The sequence below is a fragment of the Bufo bufo genome, chromosome 10 (genome assembly GCF_905171765.1).
Source record: "Bufo bufo chromosome 10, aBufBuf1.1, whole genome shotgun sequence".
NCBI classification, from domain to species: domain Eukaryota; kingdom Metazoa; phylum Chordata; class Amphibia; order Anura; family Bufonidae; genus Bufo; species Bufo bufo.
This window is the reverse complement of record NC_053398.1, coordinates 130,889,116-130,913,141: the sequence shown is the minus strand read 5'-3', so window position 1 is coordinate 130,913,141 and position 24,026 is coordinate 130,889,116. Positions and strand designations below refer to the sequence as shown.

Sequence of the window (24,026 nt, the reverse complement as noted above, 5' to 3'; positions counted from 1 at the left end):
GAGAAAATCGTGGATGCGGAGTTTCCCTGCGGGTGACCTGTTTCTACACTTCTCTGTCCGACCACAAAACTACAGAAGAACTTCCTGTATGGCTGTGACTACAGACAACGCGCGCTTCCTCATAGCTCCTTGGCAGGACTTTCCACCAGGCGCTTCGCCTTGCAAACCAGCCATGTCTTGGCAAAGACGATGAATCCTAATTAATCATTCATTTTTCTCAATTACATAATCGATGGTTGAAGAAGGATAAAAACGCAATGGCCGTATTTACTGCTAAGATTCAGCCCTGTTCAGCCAGTGCAGAATTAGAAAAACGTGGCCGCCTTCTTCCAAAAACAGTGCCACATCTATCTGCAGGTTGTGCGCGGTACTGAAGGCTGCGTGAGGTATTGGAGTTTCTTTTTTTACAACGACATAAAAACGAGGCGTATTCTCATCCTCCATGACTAAATATAACACCTGACATGACAGATCCGTGTCACTGAGGAAGGCGAGCCTACCGACCCGGTTGTACAGGTTTAGTAAAGATCCAGTTTCCCCGGTGGGAAATTACTTTTTTTGTTAAATAGGCGATGACACATGACAGAGGAAGCTGCGGCTCTGCCTGCACCATCACAGGGGGAACCTGCACTACTAAATATCTGCAAAGTGCCAAGTTTTATTGGCCATTAATAGCCGGTCTGTGGGGGTCCCACTCCAATCCCCATCATTAGCAGTTAGCCCCTGAACTTGGTCCTCTTTATTGTTTACCAGCCGCAGTGCCACACTTTTTGCAGTGGCTGTGTACGGTATTGCAGCTCAGTTCTATCTGATGAATGGGACCAAAACGCATTTAGCTGTAATACCAGGGGCAGCCACTACAAAAAGTATGGCGCTGTGGCTGTTAATGAAGGGGACTGAGCACGGTGGCCCCCAGCTGATCAGCAGTCACACCCCTAGCAATCTAGACCGATGGCCTAATTCTACTGTCCTAACCATGACGCACGGGGCAACCAGCTCACGGCCCTGGGTACCACCAGCTAAACAGTGACCACTGCAGGGGAAATGTGGTATTACATGGCGGCCATTCAGACGAAAGGCTGTCCTTAAGACACAAGGATGACTGGAGTCATCCAAAAATGAAAACATTCGTACAGAGAGGTCTTTCATTTTTGCTCCTAATGGGGAGTCCTGAGTGAAGAACCCCATCTGAAAATGCAAAAAAACAAAAACAAAAAACACACCCTAACAGGGCGTATGGACAGGCGCTATCTTCACAAGCCAACCGCTTTAAGTCCCACCAAGCCTTGTTGCTTGAGGCTGGAGTAACCCCAGACTGACTGGCTACTAGGAAAACAGGGTGCTTGATAGGCAGTGTATCCATAGCAACCAGACTGTCGGACACGACAGCTGCCTGGCAGCGCACACACATTTATTGGAACTACCCCGATACAAACGGCGCCCCTATTTACCCCCGCGCCATCACATGCACGCACTGTACCTTAGCTTTTAGCACGTCTTGCTTCTTGCCTTTAAGTTGCAGCCAGATGCGTTCCGGCGTCTTCCCATCTTCTCTGTCCTCACAGCTGAAGTTCTCCAGGTACCCCAGGACCGTGAACGTCACCGGGAATAGCGCCTGCACCCGATGGCGGCTTTGCTCCAGTAAGCTCCACTGTTTTCCGGGGGCGGTGAATTCATCCACTGTATCTGCTCCGGGGGTCTCATCGTCTACCCCGCCCTGGGCGGACACCTTAGCCATCCCTCGTCTATGATCAGTCTGGAATGGTGGTCATACCGGATGCCGTGAACCTGGGAGAGGAGAAAAGAGGGCATCGGGTCAAATGACTCCTTTAAGCCGCTATCTAGAAATCTCCAGGGGATCAATTCTCCTGCAGCGCCTCCACAGAGGAAATGAAGTATTACATCGATCACACTGAAATGAATTGTGCCGGGTCCTCCAGAGACAGACACTCCTTGTACTCGCTTGTCCTCCAGCAAATTGGCAGAGCAAAGAGTTAATTTATAGATGGAAACAGCCATTGACTCAGCAACATCATGACACCCGTCAGCTGGCATCCACCTCACTCTGGGCCCCTGTGGCCCCCATGTATACTTACAGCAGGTCTCTATAGGACTGAGGGGCCGTCAGCAGAGGGGTCATATACAAGTGACTCAATATCTTTAGTTACTGTAGTTTCGGGGAGGGGGGGGGATAATTTGGATCTCATCACAAACTCCACATGATTATGCAAATCATCAAGAGAATGTGATCCGTGGAGTGAAGACATGATGTGAGCACAGCGACGCGTCCTCTCTGAAAGGGGCATCCACCATGTCCGCCCAGCTGCAATAACACTGAGAGGGGCAGCATAGGAGGGGAGTGACAGCCAGGGGGGCAGCATAGGAGGGGAGCGACAGCCAGGGGGGCAGCATAGGAGGGGAGCGACAGCCAGGGGGGCAGCATAGGAGGGGAGTGACAGCCAGGGGGGCAGCATAGGAGGGGAGTGACAGCCAGGGGGGCAGCATAGGAGGGGAGTGACAGCCAGGGGGGCAGCATAGGAGGGGAGTGACAGCCAGGGGGGCAGCATAGGAGGGGAGCGACAGCCAGGGGGGCAGCATAGGAGGGGAGCGACAGCCAGGGGGGCAGCATAGGAAGGTAATGACAGCCAGGGGGGCAGTATAGGAGGGCAGTTACAGGGAGGGGGCAGTATAGGAGGGCAGTTACAGGGAGGGGGCAGTATAGGAGGGCAGTTACAGGGAGTGGACAGTACAGGAGGGCAGTTACAGGGAGGGGGCAGTACAGGAGGGCAGTTACAGGGAGGGGGCAGTACAGGAGGGCAGTTACAGGGAGGGGGCAGTACAGGAGGGCAGTTACAGGGAGGGGGCAGTACAGGAGGGCAGTTACAGGGAGGGGGCAGTACAGGGGGGCAGTTACAGGGAGGGGGCAGTACAGGGGGGCAGTTACAGGGAGGGGGCAGTACAGGAGGGCAGTTACAGGGAGGGGGCAGTACAGGGGGGCAGTACAGGAGGGCAGTTACAGGGAGGGGGCAGTATAGGAGGGCAGTTACAGGGAGGGGGCAGTGTAGAGGCTCGGGGTACTCACTTGTCCATGCAGGCGCCGGCGTCCGGGGCTCCCTCAGCTGTGTAAACAGAAAGAGTGTCACAGCCCAACAGTCCGGACACAAACACTTCCAGGTTCCGCGGGCCTCAGCACTAGAGGCCGCGCTGTCTGCTTCTAGCGGTCTCCGGGAAGATGGCGGCTGGGCCGAGTGTGAGGCCGGGAGCTCCAGGACAGGACTGGTGTAATGACGGACATCCTGCGGCTCTGGAAGGGTTTTTTGGACACCAGTGGTCTGCAATCTGTGGCTGCAAAACTACAACTCCCAACATGGATGTGAAGTAAATTCACAGCCGCTGGAGAGCCACAGGTTGCAAACCATTACTGTAAAAGGAGAAAGGCGTGGCCTTAAAGTGGGCGTGGTAACGTAAGAACAACCCCTCATCCCCCTGAGCCAGTTGACACTGCTGGGGCCCTTGACTCCTTATAGGGCCCCTCTTATGTCACGATTTGTTCAGATTTTTTAATGCTGTTTTTGAAGCAAAATTGCTAAATATTGAGGATCTTTCCTCAGGATAGGTCATTGATAGCTGGTCTGAGGGGGTCTGGCCTAGGCACGACTGGGGCTGGCCTGCAATACCAAGCATAGCCACTATACAAGGTGAGGCGCTGTGCTTGGTAAACTAAAAGGAGGCTACGGAGCTCACAGATTTTGGCTTTGAAACTGCATCAAAAATCCTGCATGTGTGAACAGACCAATAAGATTTTCCACCATACTCGCTTGCACGTGGCTGTAAAGGGCAGAGCAGGTTTGTGAGTGGGAATTGCGCACTATGCGCTTCTCCTCACTAACTAGCAGCAAGTGACTCTCATGCCAGCTGCAGACCCGAAAGTCTGGTTCTGTGACATTCAGAGAGTTGCCATCTTGGGTTATTCCCATATCATGCTGGGGTATTCTCGCTTTTTTTTCAGTTACTATAGCCTAAGGCCTCATTCACACGACCGTTGTTTTGCAGTCCGTAAATTGCGGATCCGCAAAACACGGATACTGGTCGCGTGCATTTTGTGGAACACTATCGCCGGGCCCCTAATAGAACAGTCCTATCCTTGTCCCGTAATGCGGAACGGACATACGAACACGGAATGCACACGGTGGCCTTTTCTGTTTTTTTTTGGTGTGGCCCCATTGAAGGTAATAGGGACGGAGACGGAAAAAATATACGTTTGTGTGCATGAGCCCTAAGTCTGCCTGCACATGATGCAGATTACACACCGCACAGTAACAGCGAAGTGCATGAGATTAGAGAAATCTACAGCATTTCATTTGTTTATGCGGATTTCACTCTTTTCAATTAAATCTGCACTGAAAACCGTATAAAAAGCGCACCAAAAACGCAATAAATAGAGCGGATTTATGTGTGTTTTTTAGTGTGGATTTCATGCAGATTTTCTGCACACAAAACCTCATGCACACGACCGTTGTGTGTTTTGCGGTTGCGGAACGGCGCGGACAGCCATTAATATAACCGCCTATTCTTGTCCGCAAAGCTGAACAAGAATAGGACAGGTTATTTTTTTTTTTACGGAGCAACAGAACTTTTGCGGCTACATTGAAGTGAATGGGTCCGCATCCAAGCCGGCTCGGATGCGGACCAAAACAACGGTCGTGTGCATGAGGCCTAAGAGAGCATTCCCACGCCCGTAGTGGTTTGCGGTCTGCAAATTGCGGATCCGCAAAACACAGATACCGGCCCATGTGTGCTCCACAATTTCCGGCCCGCACATGGCCGCCACTATCATAGAAAATGCTTTATTCTTGTCCGCAATTGCAGACAAGAATAGGACATGCTCTATCTTTTTTCGCGGGGCCGCTGCACGGAGCAACGGAGGCAGACAGCACACGGTGTGGTGTCCGCATCTTCTGCGGCCCCATTGAAGTGAATGGGTCCGGGTTTATTCATACGGTTGTGTGAATGACACTGTGTGCAGACGAGCCCCTTGCAGACGAGCGTGTCCGGATTAGTCGCGGATGCGTTGCGTCTGCGATCAGGGAAAATCGTGCAAGTGCGTACGCAATTTCAGTCAGTTTTGCCCGCGCGTGAGAATAAACTGATTGTGGTACCCAGACCCGAACCCGGACTTCTTCACTGAAGTTCGGGTTTGGGTTAGGTGTTCTTGTCGCAGCATTGTCCTGCGACCACTGTATGTCATTTATTACAATATGTATTGATTTTTTATCTTTTTAAATAATAAAGAATAAACTTATATTATATGTGTGGGGTAATAATTTTGGTGAACTATGGTCTATTGACACACATATTGAATTACTGTTTTTTTGATATTGGTTGTTCCCTTATAACATGGTTATAAGGGAAAATATTAGCATTCTTACAGGATGCTTACTAAAATGTGGATTGAGGGGTTAAAAAATAAAAAAAATTAACTCACCTCATCCTCTTGATCGCGCAGCCGGCATCGTCTTCTTTCAGGACCTGCCAAAGGACCTTTGATGACGTAATCGCGCTCACCACGCGGTGACGTCGGCGCAGGTCCTGCTGAATGAAGATAGGCCGCCGGCAGAGAGTGCAGGTGAACGAAAATAAGATCCGCACAAATTCCCATGCGGATCGTGTGTGCGTTTCTGCAGTATATCTGCGCTAAGATCTGCAATTTCTAATTGTAGATTTTGAGACAGTTTTGCCGCAGATCTCCACCTTCCATTGAAAAGGGTGAAATCCGCAGCTAAAACCGCAAACATAATTGGCACGCTATAAATTTGGAAATCTGCACGGTAGGCCAATTCCCACACGGAAAAAATCGGCAAAGTGTAGATGAGATTTGTGCAATTTCATACACTTTACCGGTACTGTATTACACTGCGATTTTTCTGCATGGAAAAACGTGCATATTCCGCAACGTGTGCAGGCGGCCTTAGGGTACATGCACACAGCGCAGATTTGAATGCAGAAAATCCTCACTAAAACCACATAAAAACAGCTTTTCCTTCCTCTGCATGCCCCTCCTCCACTAAGGGCTCATGCACACGGCCATTGCCGTTTCTGTGGTCCGCAAAACACTCCCTGCATTTTCCAGAACGGATCATACTCGCCTCTGTAAGGCCTCTTTCACACGAGCGAGTTTTCTGCGCAGGTGCAATGCGTGACGTGAACACATAGCACCTGCACTGAACCCGGACCCATTCATTTCAATGGGTCTGTGTACATGAGCGCTTTTTTTTCACGCATCACTTGTGCGTTGTGTGGAAAACACAGCATGTTCTATATTCAGCTTTTTTCATGCAGCCCTGGCCTCATAGAAGTGAATGGGGCTTCAGTGAAAAATACATCGCATCCGGAAGCAAGTGCAGGTGCGATGCGTTTTTCACTGATGGTTTCTAAGAGATGTTGGTTTTTTTATCACACGAGTAAAAAACGCACCAAAATGCATTGCACCCGCGTGGAAAAAACTGAACTGAACGCAATTTCAGACAAAACTGACTGAACCTGCTTGCAAAATGGTGCGAGTTTCACTGAACGCATCCGGACCTAATCCGTCACGCTCGTGTGAAGGAGGCCTAGTACAGTCCTATACTTCTCAGTAAAACGGACAAGTATAGGACATGTTCTATTTTTAAGAGTGGCGGTGGAACGGGCTTACGGATGTGGACACCGCATCTTTTGCTGCCCTAACTGATGTGAATGGGTCCGCATACAACCGGCACACAATGCAGATCGGATGCAGACAAAAAACACGGTCGTGTGCATGAGCCCTTACTCCGGTAGGAATCAGACACAATCCCGGCGCAGTGAGATTGCTATGTCTGCCCCCCCTGTGCGCAAAAAATATCAGAACAAACGCAGCAAAAAAACGTGAGCTCATTCTGCTGTGTTTTAGTGGTAAAAACTGCCGGTGCCAAATTCCTGTGTGTAAGGACCCTGAACCCTGGTGGATACGCCGTGGACCCGCCATGTGTGGCTCTACACATAGGATATCTTCACACAGTTCCTAGCCACAGTACTGGTCACTTTAAAGAGCGGCGTCTCTACGGATGTAATCCGTGGCTGGCCGGTGGGCATAATTTTGCGCTATTCACTAAAGATACAGCCCAACGGTGCGGCACACTACATGCAGATAAGCCACGCCCACCCGCAGACACTGGCTGCTGCAGGTGGGCGTGGCCCGTATGTTGCACATGACCGCCGAGGCCAGTGATTGGTTGCAGCGGGAAGGATCGGAGCAGCGCTGCTGGAGGATTTGTACCAGTGAATATAACTTGATTTAATATTTTTACGGTGTCATCAGAAAACAGTGCCACCCCCGACCACAGGTTGTGTCTGGTACTGCAGCTGAATCCCACTGAAGTCAATGGAGCTGAGCTGCAATACCGCTCACGACTAGTGGACCGCTGAGGCGCTGTTTTTGGAGGAAAAAGAACCATGTCTTTCCTAATCCTGAACCCCTTCAAAGTTCGTTGGTGCAAATTGCGCCAAATTTATTCGATTTGGGAAGATCTGGACTTACGCTACAGTTTAAACCATTTTAGGCCTTATGGGTAATACATTTGTTAGAATGTAGTTAATTACGTCCGATCCTGGTAAAAAAGTCACAATTGTTTTCGCAAATATGGTGTGTGTGACATGGTATGTGTAGATTTTATTCTATCAACTTTTGAACAATCTTCTGTGGTCGGATCCAATCCTACTCTGTGGTCGGGTCGGTCGACCACTTTACTTTGATCGCCGTCAGCGTCTATCCCTGCACCTGTCAATCATCTGCTTGCCCCTCCCATTACATCATTGCGTTACCAATCACGTCCCGCCCTTCTAAGGGTGATTGACTAGGAAGCGAGCCAATAAGGACGCTCAGTCCGCCTATCCGTACTGCGACTGCCTGGCCACACCTTCTTACTGCTTTCCCCGCCTCTAATACGTGATTGATAGTTCTGTCGGCCAATGAGCAGGCGCAGCCGTCGCCATGGTTGCGGGCGGGGAGGATATCCGTTGCTAGGGGGCGGAAGCGGCTGGCGGTGTTGATACTAGAGTGAAGCAGCAGTGGAGGGATGAGGAACTGCGGGAGAAGATAAAGCGATTAGGCGAGCGGAGGATAGCAGTGTGACGGAGACGGCCCCGTGACGGGCGGACATGAGATAGCGGAGGTAAGTGTCTGTGCGGCGGAGCCACTAGAGCAGGCCTCAGACCTACCAAACCTAGTGCCGCTCCCCAGTCTGGCACGGCTGTCATCAGCGGGCCAATCAGGGGGTTTGTCCCGCCCCCTGTCGGTGCGCCGCATCCAATCACAGTTGGGGCTGGCTGTGATTGACAGTGATAGACACCTCAGCGTCCCAGACAGCAGGTTCATGGCCGAGCAGGTCAATCATAGGAATGTGAGCGGCTGTCGCCCTGTCCCCGCTGTATACAGCCCCGGTGTGACGTAGTGACAGCTCCTGTAACCTGTATTGTGCTGCAGAGTGTGGGTGGTGTCCATGAAGGGCAGGAGATAAGTGGCTGCCACACACCTCTGCACCGCTTATCTCCCATCAGGTGAAATATGGGATGTTTAGGCCTTTCCTATAGTTATAAGGTCTGTTGGTGCCGTTTGTGGTTTTGACTGGAAAAATAGCTAAACTTTTTCCATCAAATGTGACGGAATCTGCGACGTAGTGTGAACAGAGCCTGAGATTATCGGAGGTTGCTGGAGAATATCTAACAAATGGTGGGGGGGGGCCTTGTGCACGCCAGGGGGGCTGCGTTATACTGAAACCCACCAGCAATGGCTGGGATCAGAAATGACTCTGATCCTGCCCTTATAACTGCATCTGAGCAGCCAGAGGCACTGGGCTCCCTGTGAGCCCCGATTGTCCCCCCCCCCCCCCCCCATGGAGTCTTGGGTGTCACCTTGGTTCTTAAGGGGTCAATCGATGTGTGATGAGTTCTGCAACTTTCTAATGACTTTGCTTTTCAGTTTATCCCCATTTGTAAGATCACTGCTTGCTGTCAGCGAGGAGAAGCATTCTGGCTTCCATCCTGAGGCTATACAGAGGTGCTTTGGCTGAGGAGGGTCTGCATCCCTGAGGGGGTGGTCACAGGCTGAGGTTCCTGTGCCTGTTTCATCCGGGAATCGTGGCGCCCCTTGCAGATACAAGAGGGCGGATTTTGAGTCAGATATTTCTGCAGTGAATCCGCTGCATGTGAATGCACCTTTATGGAGAAGTGTCACCGCTCTGGAATGAGCTGCTTGTTATTTAGTGATCCAGCCCTGATGATGACATGAGGAAACCATTATAAACCATTACAAACCAGTATAAACCAGGGTGATGCCTCATCTAGGAACTGCTCTGCAGGACTTGGGACGATTAGCAAGATGACTATTAGTGGGGTGACAGGAGGAGGGGGGGGGGCAGGGTCACTAGCGGGGCGACGGGGGTAGGGGGGGGCAGGGTCACTAGCGGGGCGACGGGAGTAGGGGGGGGCAGGGTCACTAGCGGGGCGACGGGAGTAGGGGGGGGCAGGGTCACTAGCGGGGCGACGGGAGTAGGGGGGGGGCAGGGTCACTAGCGGGGCGACGGGAGTAGGGGGGGGCAGGGTCACTAGCGGGGCGACGGGAGTAGGGGGGGGCAGGGTCACTAGCGGGGCGACGGGAGTAGGGGGGGGCAGGGTCACTAGCGGGGCGACGGGAGTAGGGGGGGGCAGGGTCACTAGCGGGGCGACGGGAGTAGGGGGGGGCAGGGTCACTAGCGGGGCGACGGGAGTAGGGGGGGGCAGGGTCACTAGCGGGGCGACGGGAGTAGGGGGGGGCAGGGTCACTAGCGGGGCGACGGGAGTAGGGGGGGGCAGGGTCACTAGCGGGGTGACAGGCTTCCTCTGCTGCTGGACCTGTATAGCTCCGGCGCGTGCCTATACCAACCAATAACAAAGCTCCTTGCTGTAAGGAGCTTTGCTATTGGTTATTTCAGGCACAGGCAGCATTGCTGCGCTGCCCGCACAGTTAACACAGCGCTCACTGCACTGATGAATGTGGGGGAAAAGCCTAAGGTGTATTGGTACGCCTTAGACTTTTTCCAGGGAGTACAATGGCCTGAACAAGGGTCTATGACGCTTGTACGGGCGTTGTTGGGACAACAGTTACTAGTTACACCAGTGAGGCGCAGTATGACCAACTCCTCACCAGTGAGTTCCGGGAGACTTCACAGCCCGCGTGCTTCCGTTCTTCAGTTGTCAGACAGGTGGATGCATATCTATTGCTCGCTGTTATCAGCCATTTCAGGCCGGGGAGAGGATGACTATTTCCTTGGAATGGGTGAGGAGCAGTGCGGACCCCCCGCAGGATCACAGCCGCACTATAGGGGTACATCCACACGGGGTACAGTCTGAGGCTTTGTCATGGATTTAACCCTGTGCACTGCTTGTTTGGAACAGATTTGTTTAAACGTCATCTGGTGTAAAATACTGCGGATTGTTGGCCCACAAATCCTTAGCGGAAGGTGTGCACGCACCCTAAGGCCGTCTGCACATGATGCGGATAAACTGCAGCGTGATGTACAAGGTTAGACGGATCTCATGTACACTTTGCTGCTTTTTTTTTTTCTTGGGTGCAGAAATTAACCTTTTCGTGCGGATTTTGAAATTTGCAGCATGTGAATAATTGCTGCGTTTTTCTGGGGCGGATTTCACCCTTTAAAAGGGTGAAATCTGTGGAAAATCTGCATCAAATCCGCACAAAAAAAATGCACCAGAACTACAATAAATAGTGCAGATATTTGGATCTCATGTGAATTTTCTGCACATAAATCTGCACCGTGTGCATCCACCTTTAGGCCGCACATGCGCTTTATGGCCGGGCTGCACCAGTACTTAGCGGGCTGTGCGTGGCCCCCGAGGCTCGGCCACAGCATGTGCGTGCACCATAATAAGCTGATCCCTTAGGTTTAATGACCCTTCAGAGAAATACATATGGGGGTCCAACTTTTTCAGTGTCTGCTGTCTTAACCCCTTCATTTCAGCCCAGCCATGATGAGTGACTCCAGCGAAGGCTGCATTTATTTTATTTCTTTCATTCTAACTACAGAAAAACAGAAATAACATTGGCGTTGGATTAATCACATTTTATGTGGTGGTAACATATTCTGCAGCGTAGTACAGCGATTGTTATCCGCCCCTGTTCCCATCAGGACTCCCAATCTAAGTTCCCCATCAGTTCCCTTTGGGAGTGAGGGAAGTAACTGGAGAACCCGGAGGAAACCCACAAAAGCGTGGCGAGCACACAAAGTCCATGCAAATGTTGTCCTTGGTCAGATGCGAACCCAGGACCCTGGCAGTGCTGACCACTGAGCCCACGTGCTGCCCACATGACTTGCTGGATGGACCCATTGACTATCATAGGTTCTGTTGGGTTTCTGTCAGCAAGTGCCAGTATGAACAGCGCCCCGGCCGCCTCTAACCGTACTATATAATGGTCAGTGATCCCGCGCCGTCCTGCAATGTGATCTAAGCGCACAGCCGGGGTCAGAGACGCGAAGATCCAGTGACGCGGGCTGTGTCTGTATGCAAGCTGTAGAATTAATGACTGCTGCAAAGTGGCTTCACTTTACTGCAGCGTCTGACACAACCTGTTCTGTAATTTGATAGGTGTGGGTTCAGCTTCTGGTTCTCCCATGGAGGTATGTGAAGGGGCTGGGGAGGTTAACCCTGCGTCATCCAGTGGTGGGGGGGCGAGGCAGGCACTGGGATGACGGGTCAGACTTTGCTCTGGTTTGCAGACCCTTCCTGTCTTCAGAGGGATTCCTCTCGTTGCTGCGTTCCTGACACATGGCCGGCACGCCCCTGGGAGGCAGATGCTTCACCAAATGCTGCTCCAACTTCCTGCAATCTGTGATCCCTAAATAGATCGGTGGCAGGATCACCGCTTCAGAACGATGGGCTCCCCGGAAAATACAATCCATGAATCGCCCTATGTTTGACAACCTTCTATCGTTGCCTCTATCACAAGGGTTGTCGCCCAGGTTTCCGATGATCATGCATCCAGCAGTCTGTCCCTGCGCTCACATACTACCGTGCCGTTCAGGGGAGTAGTGATGGCGGACATATTGGAGGAGCCGGGGACTTGTATTTCCAGGGTTTTTACACATTTTGACCTTTTGTCCTTATTTTACGTTCCTTCCTGCGATGACCGTGATCGGCCATTTATAGCGTTCCTCCCCAGATAAGGCTGTCTACCAGAGCCCTGCCTTTCACCCGATCAGTTAATGTTCTTATGGCCGCTCCTTTCTGATACTCCTCCATGTAAATCACCAGCCAACAAGTGAACATCCGCTGGAGAGAGGACCCTTACTCTGGACCTTGTGAGAGGCCAGAACCCTGCGAATGGTCGGTGGCCGCACGGTTCTGAACGCCACCATTTTACAGGCAAAGTCACGTAGTCATTGGTCACTGCATGTGGACGGGGTTTTGGCCACACGAAAACATGTCTCTACCTTTACTACCACCCCCAGATGTTACTGTGGTTTTCCGCTTGCTTTGTAACTACCACTCCTATCATGTCCTGACATTACTGACTCTGCTTTTTAACTACCACTCTCAGCCTGCTCTGACATTCCTCTCCTCTGCTTGCTTCGTAACTACTACCCCTAACATGTCCTGACATTATTCAGATTTTTCGCTTACTTTGTAACTACTATTCCCAGCATGTCCTGACATAAGGTTCTCTCTTTGCCTTGTAACTGATACTTAACTGTACGGACTCTGTTTGCTTTGTAACTACCACCCCCATCAAGTTCTGGCATTGCTCTTACTTGCTGCATGCTCTGACATTGTTCTGACTGTTTGCTTCATAACTAGCACTCCCAGCATGCCCTGACATTACTGACTCGCTGATGGCTTTCTAACTACCACTCCCATCATACTCTGCGTGTCTGTCTGTATTTACTGTACTCTTTGCACCCCCTTGTGTTTCACTTGATTTGACTTGGCACGAGCCGGTGCCATGTGAGGGGCAGGCACTATTGTGCGGACCACTGATGGTTGTAGAACATGAAGCCTCCTCTGTTTGCAACATGAAAGTCCCCCTTGACCACACGCCGTTGGTTGTCATGGGGTTAATGTTGAGAATCCGCTCACTATGGATGGTTCAGCTGCGGGCTGGGGTCTCCATGATCTCACCCTCCAGTGTTCCGGATAATGCCGCCATTGTGCAGTGACTGCAGTATCTCCCTCTGTGTGGAAGACCTTTAGGTCAGGGATCAGCAACCTCCGGCACTCGGCTGTTGTGAAACTACAACTCCTAACATGCGCACTTGCTTTACTGCTCTCAAAGCTGCCACAGAAGTGAATAGCTAGCATGCCAGAGCTTGCTGACCCCTGCTGTAGGCAGCTGTCAGTATGGAGTCCGGTGTCATTGGCCGCAGCATATGCCAACGCACCGTGGCGCCCAGTGTGATCCCTGCTTAGACCTGCAGCATGGAGGCCTGTATGGGAGCCTGGTCTTCATATCTCTCTGTTTTTGCATTGCAGTGGCTGAGGTTGAGCCTCAGAAGAGATTAGCATTGCCCGGAGGTGAGATAATGAACCCATTCTGGAGCATGTCATCGGCTTCTGTACGGAAGGTAAGAAACGAGAACCAAAGGATATGCCAGTCCCAGATCTCATGCCACCTCTGCTCTGCCGGTCCTGCTAAAGAAACCCATTTCCATACACCGTATTGGGCGTAGTCTGAGTTATTAGAGGGGGTCCTCTGAGGTCCACATCTCTGGGTGGAGAACAGTTATAAAGAGCGTCTCTTGCTCTGGTGGACCTGTCCTGTCTATTGGTTTTGAATGGGTAGTGTGTAATTCTTCAATTATCCTGTGGTGGCGCTGCAGGGAAATTGAATAGTTAGGCCGGCAATGCCGTTGGTTAACGGCTCTCTCCCAATTACTCCCATACACATGCTTACTGGGCTCGGCTGAGCATGCATATGTTCTAAGCTGAGATATGGGAATTATCTGACGGCAGACTATCTCCCCGAGAGTAAAAGTATCGAGCATGTTAAATGAAACTGTCCGATCCCTGACATCTGTCATTGGGGGGAGTCGGAGGGCCTTCATACACATTAGATCAAGGGTCAGCAACCTCTTGCATGTCAGCCGTTGTGAAGTGACAGTTGTCGGAGTGAAATAAGGTTTCATGGTGGGAATTGTAGCTTCAAAACAGCTGGAGGTTACGGGCCCCTGCATTAGATGGTTGGCAGGTATACATGTAATGTGTGCGGCCAGTTTGCCCACAGATTACAGCTGATCCCCTGGGGTCCCAGCAGAGGGCACTTTGTGATGTATGGTCAAGGGACCCTTCCAACAAGTAGGTATTGTCCAAAGTGGAGAAACCCTTTAACTGCGAACGGATCTCCTGAGGAGGGATGTGTAACCAGCAGATGGGTTTTCAGCCTTTTTAGTGGGAGCAAAAATGTTTCCATTCACAGCTGTCAAGCTGAGGTACTGAACATGGAGTGGATTTTTACTCTTGTACAATATCTTTTTTTTTTTTTTTTTCTTGGAACTGGAGACCCCGTTTAGTTTATATGCTGATCTCCAGATTGCTGTCGCAGGTTTGGGAACTGGGTGTTGATGGCCGATGAATAATATGATTTTTCACTTCTGCAGAAACCGGACAATGAGGAGAAGATTGTAACGGGCGACCTGAAAATCAGCCCCCCTCGCTCCTCCTCCAGCAAGAAGCAGCTTCCCTCCATACCGAAGAATGCAGTCCCCATCACCAAACCCATCTCTCCGGCCCCCGCGGCGCAGTCCACTAACGGCACCCATGCGTCCTACGGCCCGTTCTACCTCGAGTATTCCCTACTGGCAGAGTTGTACGTATTGGCGTCCCTGTGTTTCTTCACGTGTTCTGTGACGTCTCTCGCTTTCATAGTGTGTAACGTCTGCTGCAGGTGATGGGTAAATTCCCCCTCAGAAATACACATCCCGGACTCTGCTGAGCGGCCATGTTTATTTCAGAAGGGAACAAGCTGGAGACCTGGTGGTGTCTTGTCTCACAAACCTGTCTAAAATGGCCTCAAGAGTGCAGTAGAGTTGTATCTATGGCCTTTCCACAATCTCTATATTTGCTTTCTGTGGGTTACTTGTACGTTTTCAAATTCGCGATTGTCTTTCTGATTTTTAACTTATCGTGCAGATTTTTCTTCTCTGACAAATGTCCCTTTTTTCCTTCTCCTCTTCCACAGTACTCTGGTTGTGAAGCAGAAGCTTCCGGGTGTCTACGTGCAGCCGTCGTATCGCTCTGCTCTAAGTAAGAAGCTTACAGTCTATTACAGGGGTGGCCAACCTGCTGCTCTCCAGCTGTTGCAAAACTACAACTCCCAGCATGGTGGTATCTGTAGTTTTACAACAGCTAGGGAGCCACATGTTGGCCATTCCTGGTCTATTATATATGGCCAGTGGGGCGGTGACTACACCTGTCCTGTACCAGTAGTGACCAGAGACGTCCCTTAAAGGGGTATTCCCATCTGGACACTTAGGACATGTCCATAGGCTATGCCATAAAGTCTAATTGGTGCAGGTGCCACTTTTGGGACCCGCTTCTATCTCAAGAACGGGGCCCCTCGGCGAACTAAGATCAAGTTTCACTTGCGTGGTGTCCTCTCCATTCACTGCTATGGGACCTTAGAAGATAGCCAAGTCTGCACTCAGCTGTTTTTGGAAGTCCCAAAGAGGTGAATGGATAGGTCACCATGCATGCGCATTGTGCTTTCCATTCACATCGGGCCCTGTTCTGGAGATAAGTGCGGATCGCACCTGTCTAATATTTATGGGATATTCCTTTGATGCGCCATAAATGCCCAGATGAGAATTCCCCTTTAAATTCAGCAGATCTTCTCTTCAGCTATACTGGGTAATCCATACGTGAACATGGTCGGCATATGCGCCAGGACTCCCGACACATACTCAGAGCATGGTCACAGGCAAGCATTCACTGAAAAGAGGCAAAAAGCGTCCTTACAGCTTCCATCGGGGTGTTATGTGCAGTGGTACATGTCGTAAACTACACCTGGCGTATACTTCTGATGACGTGTGCAGGGCCTGATATAGTACTTCTTGTCATCCACTGGTTGTGGACCAGATGCCTTCAATGAATTAGGTTCAGTTCACATCGGTGGCCATTTTTCACTTCCTGACTTGGTTTATAAACAAAAAAAAGAACTGGTGCGCCGGATTCAGCATACACCAATCGCTGTCAGATCCCATCAACCATAATGGGGTCTGTTGGGTTTCTGATCCGTCTTCCATGATTCTGCCATACAAAATACCTCCATTTTGTTCTGCTTCTTTGCCAGGAAATTGGAGGCTCCCACTGCCACAGATGTGAACCTAGTCTAAGCAAGACCTGTGTATGATCAGTGTCGGGGCATGCCATAGGCAACTCTGTGTATTTTACGAGTGCGCTGGAAGTCGTACAGTCTGCAGCACTGTCATTATTTTGTATGATTACTGCTGGTGATGGTCCAATTGCCTGCACAGGATTCAGGTTGTTAGCAAATTTAAAGGGGTTGTCAAAGTTTAGGAAAACATGGCTACTTTCTTCCAAAAACAGCACCACCCCTGTCCATGGGTTGTGTTTGGTATTGCAGCTCGGCTCCATTGTAGTCAATAGGGCAGAGCAGCAGTACCACACACGACCTCCACCTGCCATGATGGGCAGTAATCTAATCTCTAGTCACATCCTCTCCATGATGCTCCTGAGGTCCTGAATTCTGCTCTCCTCTCACAATGACCGTCCTTTTATTTGCAGTGTGGTTTGGTGTGATCTTCATCAGACATGGCCTCTACCAGGACGGCGTTTTTAAATTCACAGTGTACATCCCTGACAACTATCCCGACGGGGAGTGTCCGGTGAGTGTTTCCTAGAAATGTTGCTGGGTATTTGTGGCGCTGAAGTGTCGCCCCTTAGCTGACATCTTTGTTCTGTATTTCAGCGCCTTGTCTTTGACATCCCCGTCTTCCACCCTCTCGTGGATCCCATCTCCGGCGAACTGGATGTAAAAAGAGCGTTTGCAAAGTGGAGGTGAGTTTATCGGATTACCTATAGAAGGAATTGTGAAATCTGCAGTGTGAGTCACCGACCAAAGGAGTTCCAGCGTCTCCGAATTCGCCACTCAGCAGACGATATAGCTTTTTCATTTTTTATTTTTTGTGCTCTTATGGCGAATCTGCATGTTCAATCTTTCTGTTTGTAGGAGAAACCACAACCACATATGGCAGGTGCTCATGTACGCCAGGCGGATCTTCTACAAGATAGACACGACCAGCCCTTTGAACCCAGAAGCTGCGGTGCTGTGAGTGATGTGTTAGGTTTAATATAAGATATGTCGTTTATGTTGCTGTGACTTTAAGGAAATGTGTTTATTTTTTTATAATTTAATTTTTTTGTTAGATATGACAAAGATGTTCAGCTGTTTAAGAGCAAAGTGGTAGACAGTGTTAAACTATGCAACAGCCACTTATTCGACCAGCCGAAAATAGAAGATCCCTATGCAATTATGTAAGTGACCTGAAAATTACACATTTTGTGTCCTACTACAGGGACAAAAATCCTTTAGTTCTGTATTTGTACATATATCACTCAATCACTCGTGTTTTATCCATATTGGCTTTTTTTTTTTTTAACCCCCCCCTTCCCTGCTACCAGGACCATACATGTACTGCGGTGGAGCAATGAGCAAACATGGCGCCCGCTCAGCAGAGACCTGTGGCTAATGACTGCAACCGGCAATAATGCCAATCGTGGTTATTAAAGGGCTTCTGTCACCCCACGAAACTTTTATTTATTTTTTGTTACTTATAATCCCTATACTGCGATTTATGCATACATACTGTAATTAATCATTTTGGTTCAGCAGATTATGTTAAAAACGTACTTTTAAAATATGCAAATTACCTTGCTACCAGCAAGTAGGGCGGCTACTTGCTGGTAGCAGCCGCATCCTCCTATCCTAAAGATGCCCCCTCCGCATGTTGATTGACAGGGCCAGCGGACGGGATCTTTCTCTGCTGGCCCTGTTCGCATTCAAAATCTGGCGCCTGCGCCGTACCTGTCTTCAGTCGGCGCAGGCACACTGAGAGGCGGACGCTCGCTCGGCCGCTCCATCCTCAATGCGCCTGCGCCAATGATGTCACATCTACCACCGGCGCAGGCGCATTGAGGATGGAGCGGCCGAGCGAGCGTCCACCTCTCAGTGCGCCTGCGCGGACTCGAGACAGGTACGGCGCAGGCGCCAGATTTTGAATTCAAACAGGGCCAGCAGAGAGAGATCCCGTCCGCTGGCCCTGTCAATCAACATGCGGAGGGGGCGTCTTTAGGATAGGAGGATGCTGGTAGCAAGGTAATTAGCATATTTTAAAAGTACGTTTTTAACATAATCTGCTGAACCAAAATGATTACAGTATGTATGCATAAATCGCAGTATAGGGATTATAAGTAACCAAAAAAAAAAAAACTGTTTAGTGGGGTGACAGAAGCCCTTTAAAGCCTTTAGATGCTGTGATCACGGCATCTAAAGGGTAAAAAAAAACCTGGAAGCTCGTGCTTCTGGGCTTCTTATTGGCGTCCTCTGCAGCCAATGTGGATGCCGGTAATTGATTTCAATATGCTGGGTCTCTCTGAAGAAACCCAGGGTATTAAAGCTGCAATTCATATTTTGGCCAGCAGGTGGACAACATAAGAAATGAGCAATTCTGCTCTCTTCATGGATTTATAAGAACCATGATGGTTCAAAATTTAAAAGTAAAAAAAATATAAAAATTGAAATCACTCCTCACCCATCCCCCCCTTCCTTTCCGTAGAATAAAAATAAATACATAAATAACAAAAAATCTAAACATCCTCATAGACACCACCGCATCTGAAACCGCCCGTACATTTGGAAAAAACGGTCAAAATGGCCGATTCACCATTTGTATTATTGCTTCTTACCCCAAAAAATATAATATGTGATCAAAAAGATCACACACTCCAAAAGGGTATCAATAAAAACTACAGATTGTCCTGCAAAAAAATTAGCCCCCACACAGCTCAGTAGATATAACTATAAAAAAGTTATGGGGGTCAGCGGAATAGCTTTTCCCTCTCCTTCTTCTTTTTTTTTTTTTTTTCCTTCAATTCCACCTCAATTGAAATTTTTTCCCCCACTTTATTGTATGCCATATTAAATGGTGGAATTAGTAAGTACAACTAGTTCCGTAAAACATAAGCCCTCATATGGATATGTGAACAGAAAAATATAAAAAAGTTATGGAACATGTGAAAGAAAATTGAAAACAAAAAAAAAACTCTGGTATCATAAGGGTTAAACATGAATGAGCCCTAAGGGAGGATTCACATTGGGTGTTGCATTTTGGATGCGGCATTGCCACGGACTTGCTGCTGCTTTCATTCCTTGCATCTGTGGGAAATAAAACGGATGCAACCCAAAATAAAGTTTGCTTGACTTGCTGTTATCCCTGCACAATGAAGGGCTATGTCTGTAAATATAAAGAAAATTGCAGCAAAGCCCATAGCTGTAGTAAGAAAAGATTAATACACTCGGTGGGCTCCTCCAACGAGTTCCATCATAAATGCCCAAAAGTTGTGCTCCGCCTCGTCCACTTTAACTGACTCCAATAATGGAAAAAGTGGAACAGGTGCTTCATATATTGTATATGGAGCTCTGTCTGAAAACCCCCTATTTGTGGTAACTGAGCTCCCCCTAGAGGCAGCTACTGGTAAATGCAGTAGATTTATATTGGAAACAGAACAGGTTAAGTGCCAGGCCCCATAGTAGTCATGTGGTCAGAAAATGAATGTATGGTTCACTTTTGCTGCTTAATTTTTGTTTTTTCCCTTTTTAACTATATACATATATATTATTTTTTGACCTTTTCACAGGTTTTCCCCCTGGAATCCTGCACTACACGATGAAGCCAGAGAAAAAATGTTGGCACAAAAAGTATGACTATAATATAATGGTTCCTTCCAGCAGTATCTGCACACGACTTTTTCCTTGTTCTGTATTATTGGGGGAGGGGGGGTGGTGGCTAACATTGGGGTGATTGACCCATTCTGTAGTAGAATATCCCAGGCAGGCTACTATCTTGGGCTGTGTCCCATGTTTAATGTATACACATGACATATACACATATGTATATGTTAAACGTGGGACAAAAAAAGTGGTGTAAAATGCACCATAAAGGCAAATCTACAATTCCACTGGGGCTGGCAATCTTAGAAATGTCCACTCAGCAAACAGCAGTATACAAGAAACTTGACAGTTGCACTCCATTTTTCAATTTTGGCTGTGACTTCTCCTTCTGCCGATGGTCACATGACCAAAAAGGTGCAGCGTTTACGATTGCAGCAAAACGGTCTCCAAATCACACGATCCTCGCCCCTTAACTTGAACGTGCAGGGTAGTTATTTCAACAAACTGCCTGCGTACAGGCATACAGTGCACCTACAATGTAGAAACGAGCAAGCGAATGACCGGAGTGTATTATCTAATAAATTGCCGGAGGGGAGATCACATGATCAGCGGACAGAACGTCTTACCGTAGAGCCGCAAATGCTGCACTGTTTTGGTCACATGACAATCGGCAGAAGGAGGAGTCACAGCCAAAGATGAAAGCGGGGTGTAATTGGTAAGTCTCTGCTGCAATGCTCTGTCTTTTTAAACCCCTTTAATAAATTGTATCGGAATCTGTTACAGAAGATTTAGAGGCCTAATCATGGTATAATGGAAAGCCTGTGGTGTAGACCTCAGGATGTAAACGGGAATGACAGCAAGCAGGGATTTTGAAAACTGAGGGAGGGTATATATCGTTAAGATATGCCAGAGAGTAACAACCGCCAATAATTGAACAAAATCCAAAACAGTATGTGTGGAAACATAGAAAAAAACTCCTAAATAATTAGAGCCACACAAATGACAATACAAGAATACATCTTTATTAAATCATCCGAAAAGAAGCGCGTCTGCGAAGCGTACGTCGGGTCTTGGCTCTCCTTACACTGGTTCGTATAGTTCTGCTATGGCTTCAGGACGGCTGCATGTTTTTCAGTGGTAGGTTGGTGATTGTGCTGACTATATGGTGTGTTCTTACACCAGGTGCATCTCCCACTTGGGATTTATGAGAATTCCATTATTGGAATGTCGGCTTCATATCTCCCATTGAACACATGTTATAACATCATGTTCTTTATATACGGATTGCATATTAGCGGTGTGGCCTATTTACTGTCTCCCCTACGGCCAACTGCTTTATATACTGTTTAATTGGTAGATCGGGGGGTTATTTTCTATGTAGGGCTCATTCAGCCTGTTGGTATATACTGTATTTGGAACCCCGTGTTATTTACAGCCACCATTGGGGGCAGCATATTTGCCCTATTGGCTCCAGTTTATGTGGGGAGGGCTTTCTTCCATTTCATAGCACTTTTCACAAGGTTTTGTCATTATTGATCATGTATATGCCAGAGAGAGTCTGACCTCTTGGATTCCCACTGATCCTGTGAATGAAGGGGCCACAGGACTGATGTGCTTCCCCTTAAAGATTCACTGAGTCTTCAGAAAACTTTTGATATTTTATAGAAACACAATTTCTCATGGGTGGGCATCTGAGTGCTGAAACCCCCAGCGACTGTTAGGAGAGAGAAGTGCTGTCATATTGCGCTCTCTCTTCACTGCAGGAGACTGAATCGAGACGCACCCATAGACTTTCTGTTGCATTCATCTCCTGCAGCGATATGTGAGCGCTTCTCTCTCTGCGTTCTAGCGATCAGTTGGGGTCTCAGCGCTCAGACTCCAACCGATTAAAACTTTTGTGTCTGCATGACCGCATGCACCTGGCTGTGCAGGGTACTGCGGCGCAGTTCTGTACAAGTGAATGGAGTCGGCTGCATTTTCTCTGGGAACACTGCACGCCAAATCATTACTGTGCCAAATCATTCATAGGGTTAGGGGCCTCAGAATCGGACCCCCACCATAAATTGATGGCCTGGCCTAGCCATTCACAAGCTGGGAATACCCCTTTAGTTTTAATGGTTTTTATGTTGGTAAAGCTTAAAGGGGTTATCCAACCCCTATAATGTCCGGGCCCCTCACACTGATTGTACTTGCATCGCTCCCCGGCACCTGCGTCTCTTCTGATACCCGACCTGCCGCTGCTTCATCTCCCTGTCAAAACATCTGGCAACGGGGAGGCAGCCAATAGCAACCCCCAGTCACAGCATGTTTTGATCTGCGTTACGGGGAGGTACAGCAACTGTTGTGCGGGCATCAGAAGCGACGCAGGTACCAGGGAGCGAGGCAAGTACGATCTGTGTGAGGGGCCTGGGCATTATAGGGGTTGGATAACCCATTTTAATTTTTTAATCGGTCAGTTGGATAATCGGTCCCAACACACGCCGTCCTGACTCCCTATGTACATGGACGCTGGGCTGAGAGTGCATGTACTCTTAATAGGGACAGGAGTGTAAGGCGCTGCCAGATATCTATTGAAATCCAATATCTGACCCTCCTCTGACATCTCCCACTGGTAGGAGAGTCCTACATCAGATGGTTGTGTGACATGCATCTAATGTGGATGAGCAGCTTGAGAATCTTGCTCCGATACCAGATGCTTGTGGTGACGCCGCTTATCTCACCGCAACCCCCTGACCACCACTGTTGTTCAGCTGCATTTTTCTTGTTTTCTGTCTAGAGGAAATCTGAGGAGCAGAATAAAAGCCTCCATGCGACTGGTCTGTCCTGGGTGAAGCCCGGATCTGTCCTTCCATTCAGTAAAGAGGAGAACGCTCTGCAGACCTAACGCCGGCCGCTCTCAAAAGGGAAAAGGGGCGACCAGTGGACTCCAGCTCTTAACGATGGCTTTGACTATACGGAAGAAGACAGGGTCTGTCTTACTTTCCTCCATAAAGAGCAGGCTTTCATTTTTACCTTGCGGATCTCCATCCAGGATTTTAACCTCATCTGGAATCGATGTGTTTCATATCAATTTTATTTTTAATCCCTGCGCTCCTGGATGGCGGAGGAGAAGCTGAATGTTAGCAGAAGGGTGGGGTCTGCATTTGCGGGATCCTGCTGAGCCCCCAGGAATTGCATGCACGCTTCGGCTTCTTTCTGCAGAGCTTTTTGGCAATGAGCGAGATGTTTGCCCCTTTATTGGATGCACCTGCGGGATTGGATAGGGGTTGTGATGAACTAGACACTACATATATCTGACGTCTGTAGGATAATGGTTTTAATAATGCCTTTCTCTTGTCGTGTAAATACAGTTAGAATATTAAAATTGTAAATACCATGTTTGATAACTCCACATCTAGCACTTTTTTTTTTGAAGGGGGGAGGTTTGGAAAACGACGTCTTACAGAGTACCCGGGGACGGACATATTTGTGAGCGGAACCAAGGTCTGCACTGTTGTAGCGAGTGATCAGCTGCTGGCTCCACCCACAAAATGGCTGCTTCCAGTGTGCATGGATTACAGGCTTGCTTTATTGGGTGAAGGGGTACACGGCAGTACCTGTCACACAAGCACACATCAGTCCTGGTGAGAGGAATAGGGAATGTTATATTTTTATTTTTTAATTTTTTTCCTTTTAATCACTTGTGTTTTTGTGTTTTATGTTCATTCAATAAACGGATACATTTGTTGCCATTGCTGCTTGATACAGAGACTAATGTGTGTTCTGCTCGTGGCAGGGAAGGGTTAACCTCCGATTTTAATAATAATTTCTCTTGCTTTTTGTATCCTGTTAGGACTATTTGTAGGAGCAGACGCAAGGGAATGTAACCTCCGATTCTTTTATCTACAGACTTGTGCTGCAAACTTTTTAACCATTAGAAAGAAGGTAACGTGATGTGCACAGCGACAGACGGGTGTAGTCCCTAAATCTCCTCCTTAATAAATCCTAATGGCACAATGAAATATACTCTTAAAGGGTTTGTCCACCTTCACAACCAACTCTTGTTGTT

At 48.7% G+C, this 24,026-nt stretch overlaps 2 protein-coding genes across 3 annotated transcripts in view; one reads left to right on the top strand and one right to left on the bottom strand.

Annotated features, from left to right (window-relative positions):
• N4BP1 (NEDD4 binding protein 1) overlaps positions 1 to 3,567 on the bottom strand; it is a 29,635-nt gene extending 26,068 nt beyond the window's left edge. For both annotated transcript variants that reach the window (XM_040410537.1, XM_040410538.1), the window contains exons 1-2: positions 3,083 to 3,567; positions 1,481 to 1,788 (exon numbers count right to left, since the gene is read on the bottom strand). In XM_040410537.1, coding sequence (XP_040266471.1) covers positions 1,481 to 1,738 — 258 coding nt within the window. In that variant the 5' untranslated portion in view covers positions 1,739 to 1,788; positions 3,083 to 3,567. The remainder of the gene's footprint in view (positions 1 to 1,480; positions 1,789 to 3,082) is intronic.
• A 4,461-nt stretch (positions 3,568 to 8,028) lies between these two features.
• Positions 8,029 to 23,720, top strand: LOC120981063 (AKT interacting protein). The gene is made up of 10 exons (XM_040410535.1): positions 8,029 to 8,192; positions 13,543 to 13,634; positions 14,667 to 14,875; positions 15,248 to 15,312; positions 16,813 to 16,913; positions 16,997 to 17,085; positions 17,258 to 17,356; positions 17,455 to 17,562; positions 19,945 to 20,005; positions 22,755 to 23,720. The coding sequence occupies exons 2-10, from the start codon at positions 13,593 to 13,595 to the stop codon at positions 22,860 to 22,862; spliced, it is 882 nt and encodes a 293-aa protein (XP_040266469.1). The 5' UTR covers positions 8,029 to 8,192; positions 13,543 to 13,592; the 3' UTR covers positions 22,863 to 23,720.
• Positions 23,721 to 24,026: the final 306 nt, after the last annotated feature.

Excerpts from the sequence above, each read along its gene's own strand:
- LOC120981063 (XM_040410535.1), top strand. The coding sequence starts at position 13,593 with ATGAACCCATTCTGGAGCATGTCATCGGCTTCTGTACGGAAG. Across the intron at positions 15,313-16,812 it reads GTCGTATCGCTCTGCTCTAA|TGTGGTTTGGTGTGATCTTC; the intron begins GTAAGAAGCTTA and ends TTTTATTTGCAG. Across the intron at positions 17,563-19,944 it reads GAAGATCCCTATGCAATTAT|GTTTTCCCCCTGGAATCCTG; the intron begins GTAAGTGACCTG and ends ACCTTTTCACAG.